Consider the following 14394-nt stretch of genomic DNA (forward strand, 5'->3'; position numbering starts at 1 on the left):
AAGGCGTGGGCCACCACTGCCTGGCTCATTGCTACTTTGTGATTGTTACTGTTGTGAGTCACAATGTAAATGTTTTCTGATGGTCTTAGAAAACCTTTGTGAAAAGGTCATTTAACCCCCAAGTGGGTTATAACCCACAGGTTGAGCAGCACTGGGCAACAGGACTTCTTGTGAAGGCTCTCCCTCCACAAGGCATCTCAAACTGCATGAGAGGGCTTGTCATGGGGTTCTGAAGCTAACATCAAGGCCTTCACCCTTCATAGAGTGCGGCTGCCTTTGGTCTCCCTCTCCCGGGGCTGTGGATCACAACGGGAGCACAGGACGAAGGAAGAAACCAAAGGGAATGAAATTTTATTTCCTCTGCTAGAGAACAGGAGCTGGACACACGCTGCCCAAGCACAGCTGGGTGCAACACACGCAGGCGCCAGGCCAACTCATTTAAGTTTCTTCCTCTGAAAGAAAACAATGAAGAGAAATGAGTTCACCCCATGATGCAATGTACCCTCTCCTTCTGGACCCTGAAGAGACCTGAGTGCTGAAGATGTCCGCTTTGCTGAGCCCTCCTAACCCCTGCAGGGCTCAGTAACTTTCTGTAGCTACCAGGGAGGCTTTCAGGAGTCTAACTGACCATATGGCCTCGGTTCCTCTCAAAGCTGCCCACGCCTTCCCTTGATGCGCTCCTTAGCCCCTCTGCTGATCTGGAGTGCCACCCCACATCAAGTTCCAGGGAGTTCTCCATGTGCTGCGTGTTCACCAGTTCTCTGGTGAAGGTGACCAGAGCTAGCCTGGCTTCCTCAGCATCTCTCAAACCACCCCAGGCTTAGAGGCCTGCTCTGCCCACCTTCCTCTTCCTCCTCTTCCTCCTCCTCGTCCTCTTCGTCCTCCTCAGAGCTGAAGGTGCCATCAGGCAGGCTGTAGACCCGGATGACCTGCTTGTTGGGGTCCTTGAGGATGAGGTACTTGCCCTCCTCCAGCTTCATGCAGATGTCGATGACGCAGCGCAGGATGCCCCAGGCATTCTCCACGCTCAGGTTGATCTGACTGGCAAACTCATTGGGCTTAAACTGCTGGGTGCCCAGGATGACATGGCGTGAGGAGTCCTTTACGTGGTACCGGGACACATACCTGTTGGGGAGGACGATGGGTGGTCATACTAGGCCATACAGAGACGGCAAAGCCTGGGGTTAGTACCATGGTTACGCCTGGGCTGCTCTTTCCCCAGAGTAGAGCCGGAGCAGCGGCCTCTCATCCGGGCCCACCCCAGACCCGCACAGGAGTCTCACCCGAGCTTCAGGTACTCAGATCCAGCCAGCAAAGCACAGCAGGTCCACCGTGCCAACTTGTAGCTGTTGTTCTTCAATTCAGTGGCGATGACAGCCCCACGCTGAGAGTCCAGCTTCTGACGCCAGTCAACGCCATTACAATGCTGCAGAAGAAAGCTGGTTACTGGGTGAGGGTGGCACCTCCCATGGGGCCCCAGGGCTTCCTATGGAAGACAGAGACCACTAGGAGGGAAGAGCATGCCTGAGTCAGAGGTAGACTGGTGATCACCCAAGAGACAAAGACACAAACATCTCTGTACAGCAACCCCTCATCCCGATGGTGACAAGTGATGGTAAAATTCAGTGGCAAGGGTGCTGGGAAGGGGTAAACACGCAGAGAAGGACGGTCAGAGTCTGAGGGGCAGGAGTGCAGCACCACCACGATGCATCACAGGCATACTGACTTCCAGATGCAAGGAGTGGGGCGGGCCGAGGTCATAGGCAGGGAGCACCAAGAACAGCAACTAACAGATTCTGTTTCCCTTTAAATCTGCCAGAGAGTACTGTGATACTGAAAAGCCCTGACAATTACATGCAGAGAGAACTGAACAGAGCAGACAGTGGTCAGTTGAAGATAGATACCAAATGACAGGCACAGGAAGAGACTCCCAAATGCATTAAGAAGAAAAAGCACCGGAGATGGGAGCTGCCTGCTTCCTGGACTGCGTGGGGACAGGGTGAGGACTCGGGGCAAAGGGGTGTCTAAAAGCTGGCAAGGAACGGGGACTTCTGCTGGATTGCTGCAAGGACCTGACTTATGCAACAACCGGAATGAACTCCCAGCAGACCTTCTGGAACACACTCCATTCTATGGCCATGGTCATTGCCACTCACGACACCTCAACAGAGAACGAAACTATAACATGCTGGACGTCTGCCCACTAAAGCCCAGTTGTAGGTGCTGTTTTAAGCCATTAAATTTCTTGTCATGTGTTTGTGACTCACGAGAAAATTGAAGTACTCTGGGACACATGCTGCATGAGGACTTAGCCTAAGGGTCCACCAGGGCAAACCCCATTCATGAGTGGGGCAGGTATGTGAGGAAACACAGATACCACAGTAGAAGTTTAGAAGGTCACTGGCCCCAAGATAATGGCTCCTCTTGATAGCAAGCCAATCATCACAGGCTGCCTGGGCCTCAGAGCTGTCCTTACCAGTATTCTTTATCCTGTACAGAGGCAACACCTACCTCTGTGCCCTTCGCTTTAATATAGGGCACCACACATAAAGCCAGGGAGAAAGGATGGCGCCTGACCTTACGGTCTGGCAGCACTGGAAATGGACAATGGACAGAGGACTATGTGTGCGTGTTTGTCCAGATCTTATTCTGGGGTCAGCAGTGACAGAGCTGCATAAAGAGATCATAAGGTGGCAGTGAGGCTGAGTAAAGAGGTCAGAGAGACTGTGCTTCCAAAGAAAAGGTGAGGTCAAGATCAGATGCGGAGACCGCAGGAGCCACTGGGAGCCAGAATGAATAGACCAAAGTACCGGAGACAGAGGTAGAAACCTTAACTTAGACTGCTCTACTCCGTCAGCACTGACTGACGTGGCTGTGAGTACCCACCAGGAATAAGCCAGCTTACTCCAGCCCACCCCACTCCACACTGCAGCGGTGCCTCACCCTGGAGTCCCATTCATTGAGCGTCTTGATGTTGATGAAGGACACTTCCCCGTTGGCCCCGGTCATGACACCATCGTGTTCACAGCGGACGATAAGGTCGATGTCATCTCCAAGCTTCCACCTGCGGTAACTACAAGGACAGCAAGACGCACTCACTACAAGATCCAGTGCTGTGGATGGACCACCCCAGACAGCACAGGACAGGGTCACCTGTCCCCAAGAGCCGACTTACCGGTAAGCGACGGAGGCGATCTCATTCTTATCCATGTCGTCCTCCACAAATGGGTTTGGGTTGGGGAAATTGTATCTTTCTCTTCCCTGTAGAAGAGACAAAGCTTTCAGGAGCTGGGGTTGACTTCAAGTCGGCAGACCCAGCATTGCTTTTGACTGCCCTGGCTGGTACTTCTGTCCTTAAGGATGTAGGCTCATTGTGTATTAAGGACCAAGCCCAACACAATCACTGAGTAAGAGCCACCATGCCACTCCCTGCTTCCTTCCTCACTACAGGCAGACTGTAGCTAACAGGACAGCAAGCAATGCCTTTTCTCCCTCCTCCATCACAGTAAAAGGTGGGACTATTGTTCAGTGCTGTATCCTCAAGGTAACGAATGGTTTTATCCACAGGCATTCCACAGCCCATCTGTGACACAGGCGTTATCAATAACTCCACAGAGAGGAAATATGCCTTTAGACCTTTTTGTGGCTCGGATCCCTGCTACCAGGTGGGCGAGCCTGGCCAACCTCGCACCACCATCTAGTGCAGAGCAGAGGCTCAGCAGCAGGGACCTAACCCAGCAGGCCAGCGCATCCGCTCCTGTGAACTCACCATTCTCAGGCACTGCTGAGAGAAGTTGTGGTTGATGTAGGTGGCTTCCATGGCCAGGTTCCGGGGTGAGTTGAAGGAGTTGCCTTCATCTTGAGGCGGCTCATTGGCTGTCTCACTCACAGTCAGGAGGTCTGGAAAAACCCAAGCATGGATGTCACCTGCTCATGCAGCCGAGCCACTGGCAGTGTGCACAGCGGCACGGGGAGATGTATAGACCTACATCATAGGGGCCCATCTGCAAATAACTGCCTTCTGCTGACAGAGGACTCCCCCAGGGCATGGCATGCACAGGAAGTGGGTGGCTCACAGAAAACATTAGGTGTGACCCAACAACACTGGCCATATAGTAATAAAGCCAGCCATTCCTTCTCATTCTTTCTGGATCCTCAAGAGAATGTGTCTCTCTTGATACTTTAACAAATCAGGCTTGCAACTCAAACAGAATTAGACTGCTTTGTTTTCAAGCTGTAATTCTGTGGTTTACTGACTGTGTGTATGCATATGCATTTTCTTTATAGTTCATAAATGGGAAAAGGAGGAGGAAGAGGAAGGAGAAGAGGAGAAGTAGGAGGAGGAAGAGTCCTATGCGTATAACACACAGCCACAGCGCTGGTGTGAGACTCAGAGCTGAAGCACACAGAAGCACTGAAGTGGTCTCTTTGCTTGGACTCTAGAGGACGGGCGGGATCATCACACTGCTCACTCTTATTCTTAAGAACTGACAACACTCATGCCTACCAAAGTCAGAGTTGTCCCTCTTGTCAAAGAAGAGTTTAGAGCCGACTCTCTGGACAACGATGTCCCAGGAGTACACGGAGCGGGTGCAGCTCATCAGCGTGGCCAGGATGGCGTCAGTGGCAAACACATTGCCCTGCGTTTTTGCCAGCTGAAAGCAGGGAGAGAGGGACAAGAGAGTGAACTGAGGACGCTGAGGTCACTTGGGAAGAAGACATGCCCAGTCAGTCATGGAGGCTGCAGCAAATGGGCTGGGCTGTCACTGTAGCAGGCCATGGTGGAAGCATGGCCCTCACTCCACTCATTAGTTTCCAGCCGAGCCACCCCTCTACCTTTGTAGGTAAGAAAGCTAAGGCTCCAGGGCAGCAAAGTCAGGTTGGCAGAGCTGGAATCTGAGCATGCCTCTGCTTAACATATTTAAGTGTATCCACTTCCATCAAACTCTAAGTGTGATGTGGAAGAACCTCATCTAAGGGCTGGGCTATGCAGTCAGCCGTTCCTGTGGGGTCTCAGCAATCAATCCACATGTTCAGGGGAGAAAACGTGCCCGACAAGCACGCACACCTTCTCTTTGTCAGGTGCCTCAAACAACAGGGTAACAACTGCTTATGTAGTAGCATCCAGTGTCTTAGGTGTGGTGGGCAATCCAGAAGGATCTGAAGCATGGAGGATTGCTGGGGCCGACAGGCGAGTCACATCACCGGTACTGGAGCACCCATGGCTTTTGGTATCATGGGGTGGTCCTGAATCAGACCCTGTGAACACTGAGGGACACCTGCACGTCTTGTGCCCTGCTCTTTCTGAGGCCTCAGCGACATTCCCAAAGGTGGGCAAAGGGTGCACACCTTCCGGATGACAGGGTCGTCTGTGGTGGTGACGGTGTGAAAGATGCGCTTGATGCTCCGCAGGGGCTTCTCACTCCTTGTGGTGATGCGGTCAAAGGCTTTGTCGTAGTACTCCAGGGCTCCGCAGCACTCGCTGCGGGGAGAGGGGAAAAAAAAAAATCACAGAGATCCTCTTCCTCTTTTATGCCATGGAATCGGAAGTCAGATCTATTGGCATGCCTGGCACTGCAGGGTGCGTGCCTACAATCCCAGGGTTAGGGAGGCAGATGCAAGAGGATGGCAAATTAAAAAACCTCAGCTACACAGGAGGGTCCATCTCAGAAAATAAACTTCACCCAGAAGTTCAGTATATATGAAAGAGACAGCATTAATCCCTCTGAAAATGAGACAAATCTTTAGTGTTAGTTTAGTTTCCTGTCTTCGCAGCTCCCAATGTTCCTCTGTAGAACACAGGGAAAGACCTTACACAGTGAACCTTCCCTGGGAAACTGAGCCCATTATAGAGGCACCCAGATAGATCGACTTCTGGGTTGAAGCTCTGGCTCTCCACTGACTTAGCTCTATGTCCTTGCCCTCTAGTGTACGATGCTACACAAAATGGAGTCTCCTGAACAACTGTCACGCCTCTCCTGCTGCAGGAGCTTAGTGACTGAACTACTGGGCTTTTTCTCGGATGCCAAAAGTGGAAAGAAACTGGGACTTTTTTAGTAAACAATGCATTTTTTAAAGTGGGTCTTGATCTTTCAAAAACATACCCACCAGTCCATAGCACTGTAAGTGGCTTCAAATCTGCTTTGGAGTTGCTAGGACTTAAGGAGACACTGATCCCTGGCAGGCAGACAGACTCTGAAACAGGGTGGGCACCAGGGAAGAAGCTACTCACATGTCTTGAGGCTCTGACACTTCCAAGTAGCGCATCTTCATCAGCTGAGGGAAGTCCATCTCCTCCTTCACCTCCCAGTCACTGCGAACTTCAACTGAGGAGTCTCGGGGTTTCTGCAGAGGAAACACAGGAAGATCTTCATATCCTACGCAAATAGCAAAAGACAGAGTGACATGGGAAGGGCTTTCATTCAATCATTATGGTCCCGGATGTTTTTTTTTTTTAAGTTCATTGTATTTATTTGATCTCTGGGTTCTCTGCTGCATGTACACCTGCAGGCCAGATGAGGGCGTCAGATCCCTTTATAGATGGGCATGAGCCACCACCTGGGTGTTGGGAATTGAACTCAGGACCTCTGGAAGAGCAGCCAGTGCTCTAAAAAGCTGAGTCATCTCATTAGTCTGGTCCTGGCTGTTTTTAAGCAGGGCCCGTGACTCCTGGCAGCTCAGAGAAGGAAGCAGGGCCTCAGCATGGGGCTTCTCAGGGTGTCAAGCACACGCCCGATACAGCAAGCAGCTAAGTCAACCTGCACCTTCACGACTTTATCACCCTACAACACTCGGCAGTGAAGCCGCGATTCTGTGCCCGAAAAGCAGCTGCTTTGCTGTTGGCAACACTCCTAGCCCAAACTCCACTTCTGGTCATGTCTGTTATGCTCACAGCTCCCACAAAGATGGCAGTGTTATACCTAACAGTGCCAAAGTGGAAAGATGAATGGCTGAAGGAAATGTGGCAACCCATACAAAAAAACCACTCTTGGGCAAAAAGACTCCATGTTTGTGAGCTTTATACCAGCAGGTCTATAACCAGTCACATGTAAACTGAAAATTCTTGGATGCTCAGCATACTGGAAATCCCACCTACTGGGTGGCTGACAGAGGAGGATCACCCGAGAGTTAAAATGATACTTTCAACCCAAATATATAATCCAGAGGCAAGCTAAAGTCCACGAGGGGACACACATGAGATACATGCAGAGAAGGTCAGTGCACACAAATCTTGATCTCTGAGGGTACCTGGAACCAATCCTTAACAGACATGAAGGAAAAGTGAAAAGACTGTGCTAACACGGGCTGCGATATGATCTTAAAAGTGGCACACTAACTAAAGGGCACAGAGTATGATCCTATTGTACATGAAATGCCCGCGGGCATCAGGGGAGTCCCGAGACATCTCTCAAGGTCAAAGAAAACAAACCCCTCCAAGTCCCCACAGAGTCCCTAGAGGGACACTACCTGTGACTTCTGGTCCCATTTTTGCCTCACTCCAAATTGCTTCTGGAATTTTTTCTGCAAGCGAATTCGTTCTCTGAAAAGACAGACAAAATGCTGTGATTTCAGTGTCGGCTTCTAGCTGAATCGCATCATCCTTCCTAGCTGCTACCAGGATAGAAAATAGGGGCTTAGATGTAGAACACACTGGGGATTCGAGCAGAGGCGCACTACTAGTATCAACCAGCATTCAGCCCAGTTACTCCCATGGCAGCCCTGGCTAGGGTGCAGTGGCTGCTGTGCCCAGCCCCAAGGGCCCACAGGATATAGCATAAGTGGTGCTGCCTGAAACCAGGCATCCAGAATGTAGAGGCCACAGAGCCACTTCAAATGTCCGCCTCACCCACCTCCTGTCTGTCTGCCATTGCCCAGTCTTGGGCAGCAATAGGTGAGGAGGTTTTGCTTTCTTTTTCAAGAGTGAAAGATAGCCAGTCCCTGCCCTGCTCTGTGATTTTGAGTACAGCCCATTTGGGAACATAACTCTGACTTGGCAGGAAGGGACGCTCACCTCTCTTTCTGCTTGGCACTCTTGGGCAGGGTCTGTAGGTTGAACTGCACCATGTTCCTCCGATCTTTGTCTCTGCGGAGGTTGCGCTGGGGAGCAGGAAGAGACCCATGTTAGCCCCTCGGAGACAAGGCTCATGGTATCTTGAGAGTAAGTTTACGGCGTGAGTTCTAAGTTTCACATCTCTTTACTTTTACTCTACAGCGACTACAGAATTTGGGCTAAGGGGAGTAGCACTTGTGTTAGCTTGGACTGTCATTCCCACTTTAATGTGGGTTTACTAGTTTTATTGGAGTTGCAAAGTTTGCAACATTATGTAGCAGGAGGCACCCTACCAAACCATGTAATTAACAAAGGTTGTACATGACAAGTCAGCAAGGCACTGGGTTCCCAGCACAGCTGTGTGATGTCTGAACTACTGTGAACAAAAATCTAAACTCCTTCAATGTATTCCTAGACCCGTTTCACATTATTCTGACACAACTGGTCACTAAACTGCCACTTGGGATTGGCCAAAGGTCTGTAAGCCTTTCCTTTCTCATCAGTATTCCCAAGATGGCGGCTGAGCAGCAGGAACTTCTGCTCTCAGTGAGAGCTGAGTGTGGGCTGCCAGCCGTGGCCTACCTGTGCGAATCTCATCCGGTTCCGCTGGTAGGCGGTCTTCTGTGTCCGTGCCGTGTCCACCAGCTGGAAGCTTGTCTCATCCTCCTCATGGAAATATGCATACTGACTTCCCCCACCGAACTGAGAGGAATACTTGTCTGCAGGCAAAGGTGACAGTGTGTGCTAAGTGCTACCTACACAGTGAGTGTCGTGCTCATGGTGCATGCCAGGCTTCGACCCCACTCGCCTAAGTGTGCTCCTGACCTGAAGCACTGGCCAGAAGCTTGTGAGATGGGTAGACTCACCGCCCCTGCCCAGACCTGACAGATGGGAACCTGTATTTAAACATGCTCTCAGGTGATTCATGATTCACACTCACATTTAAGGTTTAAGAGCTTGGGTCTAAACAACTTACCAAGAGCCCAAGGATGCCACTACCCCGCTGTACCTCTGCGTGGTCATGTAAGAATCTGAGCTGTACCACCACCCCAGCCATCACCCAGAGCTGCGGACACAGCCTTCCACCCCGACAGCCTCTTTTGGACCTCATCCACTTTAACTTGGTACTCTAGGCAGCCACTTCCAAACATCTAACTGGCACCAGGGAAAGCGGCCTCCCTTACCAGAACCTTAAAACTAAGGCTCAGAGCCGAGAGTCCATGGATTGATGGCTCCAGAAGTCCCAAGCAACAGAATGCAAAGTAGCTTTCAGGAATCTCTGGCCATCCTGGGACTAAAAATCATGGTTTGTGTACACTCTATTCCAGAATATACTTCCAATAACTACCATTACCATTTCCTTTCCTTTCTAAAAACCTTTCATGTGGGGCTTACTGAAAAAAGTAATGAGCTTCCCAAGACCCAGATGTGGACGGGCCGCCGAGGACCACTTACTTGTGTACCTCTTGTCCTGGTATGTGGCCCCTGTCCAGTCTGCAACCTGTGAGGGACAAGGAAGACAACAGGTCAGGCGAGTAGACTTCTGCTGACATCGACAGCGACAAAAGGCATCAGTGTCGCCTCTGATGCTCTGCACGTGGCTACCCTGGCTCTGACTCATTCTGGAGGTCAGGGCCTTCCTTAGGTGGTAGCCCCAAAGGAAGGATATCCATCAAGAGACTAGAAAGGCAGTGGGGAACTGTGGAGTAGCTGCCCCAGCTGAAGGGACCCAATACCTTTCCCAGCCGATCTCCTTTGCTGAATGGCTGGTAGGGCATATCCCGAAATTGCTCAGGAACGGCACAGGGACCCCAGCCTGAGGGGTTGTCCTGGATCACAGGTGTCATGAACTTCGCCATCTTCTAAAACCTGTGAACACAAGCAGTGTGAGAAGTTTCAGAAGGAAGGCCGCCAAGTTCCAAACACTCCACCCTCCACTGAAGCTGCACTGCAGAGGTGCACCCTGGCTCTCGAGCACTGTGGACAGGGTTTTCCTGTAAACTGTTCAAAGAACACTCAAAACGCAGAACCCTGCCAACACCAGCGACATTTTCCTATGTCTCACTGATTCTAGGACAGGTTCTTTGGTGAACATCTTTGCAATGAAGCTGTGCCTTTCCTTGATGGGGTGTCCCGTCTTTCTCAGTAGAACATATGATAAAGGTGTCTTCAATTATTCAAGGAGGTAAGAGTAGTGAATTCCCCGAAACACCTTCACCAAAGCACCCAACAGCAAATGTCTCTAAACCCAGTCTCCATCAGAGGGCCTCGGTCAAAGTCTTGGTGATTGTCACCCTGCACAATTACCACTCAGTTACACAAAGGCACCGGCACACAGTGCTTTAAAGACCCTCGGGCTGCTGAGATGGTGCCACAAGTAAAGGTGGAACCAAAGTGGAAAGTGAGAACAGACCCCCACACGTGGCCTTCTCCAGCAGAATGCCACAGCACAAACTCCCACACACGTGCATACACAGACAGCAACAACAAAATCCTAAAAATAAAGGACTAAAACCAACCAAACAAGACCATCCCCTGAACCCTCAATCAGACCCCACCCTTCCAATTTTCCATCAGCACAAGTCCTGTACAGTGCATGCAGCCAAGCAAAAGGACCATTGGTGACCAAGGTGGTCACAAACTTCAGAGCAAAAGCGGCCGAGTGTCAAATGTCCATACGCAGGAGCACCAGGACACTGTTCTGACCGCTTACAGCACACGCGCTCACTAAACCCTTCGGACAATCCCGTGGGGCCAGTCCCATTTTCTGGGTAAGAAAATTTGAACACAGGCAGTGTAGCTTTGGCCCCGCAGTATATAGTATATACCACAGCTCATTTTAGGAAAGTAAAAGCTAATAGCTGTATAATCCAGGGGCTTGCTGGACACTTCCCATCAAAAACCAAAGCAAACAACAAAAGGAAAAAAAAAAAACCCATGCATTGACCACACACAAGAAACCTGAAATTGTCCACCATTAGAGCTCAGTAGCCTCTCCTCCTCCTCTGACACACGGAAGCTGGTGATACTTAGGTGACACGGACAAGAGTAAACCCAGGAGCTTCACCCTCCAAATATGAACGTATGCTAAGTTGTAGGAAGAACACGGGGTTGTGGGAGAGAGGGTGAGGTGGTGGTGGTGGGGTGTGGTGGCCTTCAAACAGCTGACATGAAGTAAGAGGCCCCAGGATGTTGGGGTGCTGTGCTGGACGCTTTACCACCGACTGCTACCACACACCCCATCTTTGAGACACAAAGCTAGCTCTGCTAACTTAAGGAGTCCATCTGCCCATCCCTTCAAAAAGTTTCCAAGGCTGTCTACTTAGGCCCGACCTCCTTCTGGTTATACTGTGGGTAGCTGGCAGCCTGACCACCTGGGGCTTTAAGCCATACCCAACAGGCTGCCCCCAAAGCAACTGTAAACTTGAGTTGTCACAAGTTCAAGATGGCTCAAGGCCTGATGTGCATCATCATCTATCTCCCTGGATGGACAGGGTTTGGTCCTTCGGCTACTGCACACGTGAATCAGAAAGAAAGCAGTAGGGGAAAAGTAAAACGGCGCGACAGCTGTATTGGCCACAATACAGTGTGGGTCACTGGGGACACTACAGGTGGGGGCCATTAACTCCTGGGCTCCGTTTCCGATCAGAGCTGGAACCTACTCTCAGCCCCCCATTTCGGAGCACAGAAACAATCTGTTCGAACCCCTAGAGGAGGCTACGTCGCCCCACAACCCACCCCACGGCGCTGAGCAGAGCGCCGAGCGAGGGATCCACACACAAGGTCCGGTGTCCTGCATTCTGAGTCGTGCCTGGGACCACCGGGGGCCAATTCCCGCCCCGCCCAGCGGAGGGGCACAGGCGACAGGACGTAAAGGAAGGCTCTTCCGGGAGCTCCCGAAGCCACGTCTAGCCCAGGCTGGCTCGCGAGGTCCGCAGGGTCCCACGAAACAAGCCGCTCACCTGCAAAAGCCTTCACGGGCCCGGATGGCGACAGATGGCCCGGGGAAAAAACTGCGATTGCCGGGATACTCCGAGGAGTCAAGGCAGGAGGGAAGATGCGCGCGCAGGGGCCGGTGCCGTAAACGGCGACCAGCGCTGTCGTAAATGGCCCTACCACTTCCTTCTTAGTCAGCGGAAAAATGTCAAGCCGTAAAGTGAGACACAACCGGAAGTGTGTCACAGCTCTCGGCTTTAAAAAAAAAAAAAAAAAAAATCCTCGTTCGCCCCTGAGGTGCCAGACACAAGTGAGGGGATTACGTCAGTGGCGTCTGGGGACGCCCGGAGAGGTTCAGAACTGAATCGTGGTCACGCTCGGGGCCAGAGAAGCCGGGGCGGGGAGTCGGAGCTGTCCCCGCGGTGTCCCATAATGCTTCGCGCCAGGCTCGCCTCCTCTGCCTCCCACAATGCCCCGCCGCGCTCGCTGGCCCCAGCGTGGTCGTCGGTCTGGCTGATCGTTATCTGGAGAGTGGCCCGGCGCGTTTCGTGTGCTTGTCACTTGTGGCCCCAACGCAGGGTGGCAAATGACCTGCCTAGTCCGGGTTGCTAGAGCTTCGGGGTGCCCGCTAGGACTCAAACCTTTGTCCCACAGGTCACAAGCGTCTTTCAACGGAGATTTCTGGTCGCTATTTTTTAAAGCAGATTTAGAGTGCCTCGCTCTAAATCGATATTCAGATCGGGGCTATCCAAGCTACGTCTTAATTGATCATCACAGTTCACAGGGTGCGGGTCAGTGTGACCTCTTGGCGTCTTCCACCCCCTGCAGCCGTCTGGAAAGAGACTCGGGATGGGCGTTTTTTAAAAAGCTGGTCCCTTCTGCCTGCTGTTTATGTTTCCTTGATAGTTTCTCAGCAGATCTCCTTGATTAGAAAATACATCTTTAAAAAAAGAAAAAAAAAAAACATCTTAGATACATGTGGTGTCCAGGGTCAGCCAAGTGTAGTTTTATGGCCTTCATATCTGACATCTCTCTCCCCTCCTCCCTTAATGAAACTGGAAATGCTAGATAATAAATTGTAAAATAAATGGTTGTCAAAGGACATTTCCACATTCGGGTCCTTACCGTGGATACCACTGGGATGAATTTGATCAGGTGATTTGGCCTCTACCTGTGTTGGAAATGGTAATGTTGGTGGGATTACCCATTTCACTAATTTACCAATGAGCTTGCCTTCCCGTTTCCCCAATTTGTGTTCTCAGGATTTGGTGGGTCCTGCTGGGTCCTCGTCATTAACTTAAATTTCCCACCACATTGGGACTAGCCTGTCTGTGTTGTAACTTCAGCCGTACCTGAGTGCTGTCTGCCCTCATAGTACCATCTCCCTCATTGTTCGAACCATTCATACTCCCAGTGGGTTGCTCCTCAGGATGCTCAAAGCTCTTCCCACACTTCCGAGGGAAGATGTGGCCTGACATCTCCCTGCCCTTCTGAACAACCTCTGCTCTGGCCACCACGACCCTGCTCTCATTCCTCTCCCAGCAGGTCCCACACTTGCTGTACTTTCTGCCCCAAAGGTTTACTGTCACTGTCTGGGTCCTATTGTGTGTGTGTGTGTGTGTGTGTGTTTGTTTGTATGTCTTTAAGAGTTAGTTGCAGCATGTTCTGGGATCCCTCTACTCTGAAACTGAAGGGGAGGGATCATAACGACAGAAGCTGGTGAAGTTGGAGATTGTGAGAAAAGTCACTTGCTTTGAAAACAGCCATCCTTCGGACTTAAACAGTTGTTAAGCAAGTTCTCACTGAATTGTCCAGCTGATCCTGAGCTCCCAACACCTGAAAACTTGAGACAGAAGGATTGCTGCAAATGGGAGGTCAGCCTGGGCAGACCTGAAGCTAGCCTGGGCTCCATAGCAAGAGCCCAGATCAGTAGAAAATCAAAATGCCTTAAAATATAAAGAGGCATGTATCTTTGCTGAACTGCTCCCATCATGCCTCTCTCCTTTCCCCTTTCTTTTTGCAGTGGCTCCCAGAGGCCATCTGCTACAGCTTGTCGTTGGAGTTTAGTCATCTTTCCCCTGTTGTGGCCCAGCTGTTCTGCTCTCTCAGATGGAGAGCGATTTGGAGGGTCCTGCCTCATTCTCTGCTCACCGCGCAGCTTGTTCTCTCATGAGGGTCCCTGCCACCTCTCCCCCCCAACTACAATTCTGCAGTTCTGTGTCACTCTTGTGGGGTGGCATTTTTCTAGAGTGTGCCCAAGAAGTGTTTTGTGGACCTAAGGCGGTTAGAACCTGCTTTTAGAGACAGGAAATAACAAAAAAGACTCACCTACATCCCTCCTGGGTTTGATTCCCAGCACCCAGGCATGTTGGTATATACTGGTAATCTCAGCACCCAGGAAGTAGAGA

General features: G+C 51.1%; 1 protein-coding gene across 2 annotated transcripts; it reads right to left on the reverse strand.

The window, feature by feature from the left end:
• Window positions 1-327: 327 nt before the first annotated feature.
• On the reverse strand, window positions 328-12154 carry Eif3d (eukaryotic translation initiation factor 3, subunit D). 2 transcript variants are annotated; one of them, NM_018749.2, is made up of 15 exons: window positions 12013-12154; window positions 9787-9919; window positions 9506-9551; window positions 8633-8769; window positions 8012-8097; window positions 7468-7540; window positions 6233-6345; window positions 5350-5482; window positions 4508-4655; window positions 3770-3900; window positions 3176-3261; window positions 2944-3073; window positions 1284-1426; window positions 842-1125; window positions 328-452 (listed from the first exon to the last, which is right to left on the reverse strand). In NM_018749.2, the coding sequence occupies exons 2-15, from the start codon at window positions 9907-9909 to the stop codon at window positions 439-441; spliced, it is 1647 nt and encodes a 548-aa protein (NP_061219.2). In that variant the 5' UTR covers window positions 9910-9919; window positions 12013-12154; the 3' UTR covers window positions 328-438. The 2 variants fall into 2 exon arrangements, with proteins under 2 accessions (NP_061219.2, XP_006521255.1); XM_006521192.2 differs by having other exon boundaries at window positions 331-452; window positions 11789-12144.
• Window positions 12155-14394: the final 2240 nt, after the last annotated feature.

Source organism: Mus musculus, chromosome 15 (assembly GCF_000001635.26).
Source record: "Mus musculus strain C57BL/6J chromosome 15, GRCm38.p6 C57BL/6J".
NCBI lineage: Eukaryota > Metazoa > Chordata > Mammalia > Rodentia > Muridae > Mus > Mus musculus.

Coding starts and splice junctions, on each gene's coding strand:
- Eif3d (NM_018749.2), bottom strand. CDS start 9,909: ATGGCGAAGTTCATGACACCTGTGATCCAGGACAACCCCTCAGGCTGG. Junction 9,552..9,786: donor AAGGAGATCGGCTGGGAAAG/GTATTGGGTCCC, acceptor TGTCCCTCACAG/GTTGCAGACTGGACAGGGGC. Junction 8,770..9,505: donor CCAGGACAAGAGGTACACAA/GTAAGTGGTCCT, acceptor CTTTGCCTGCAG/ACAAGTATTCCTCTCAGTTC.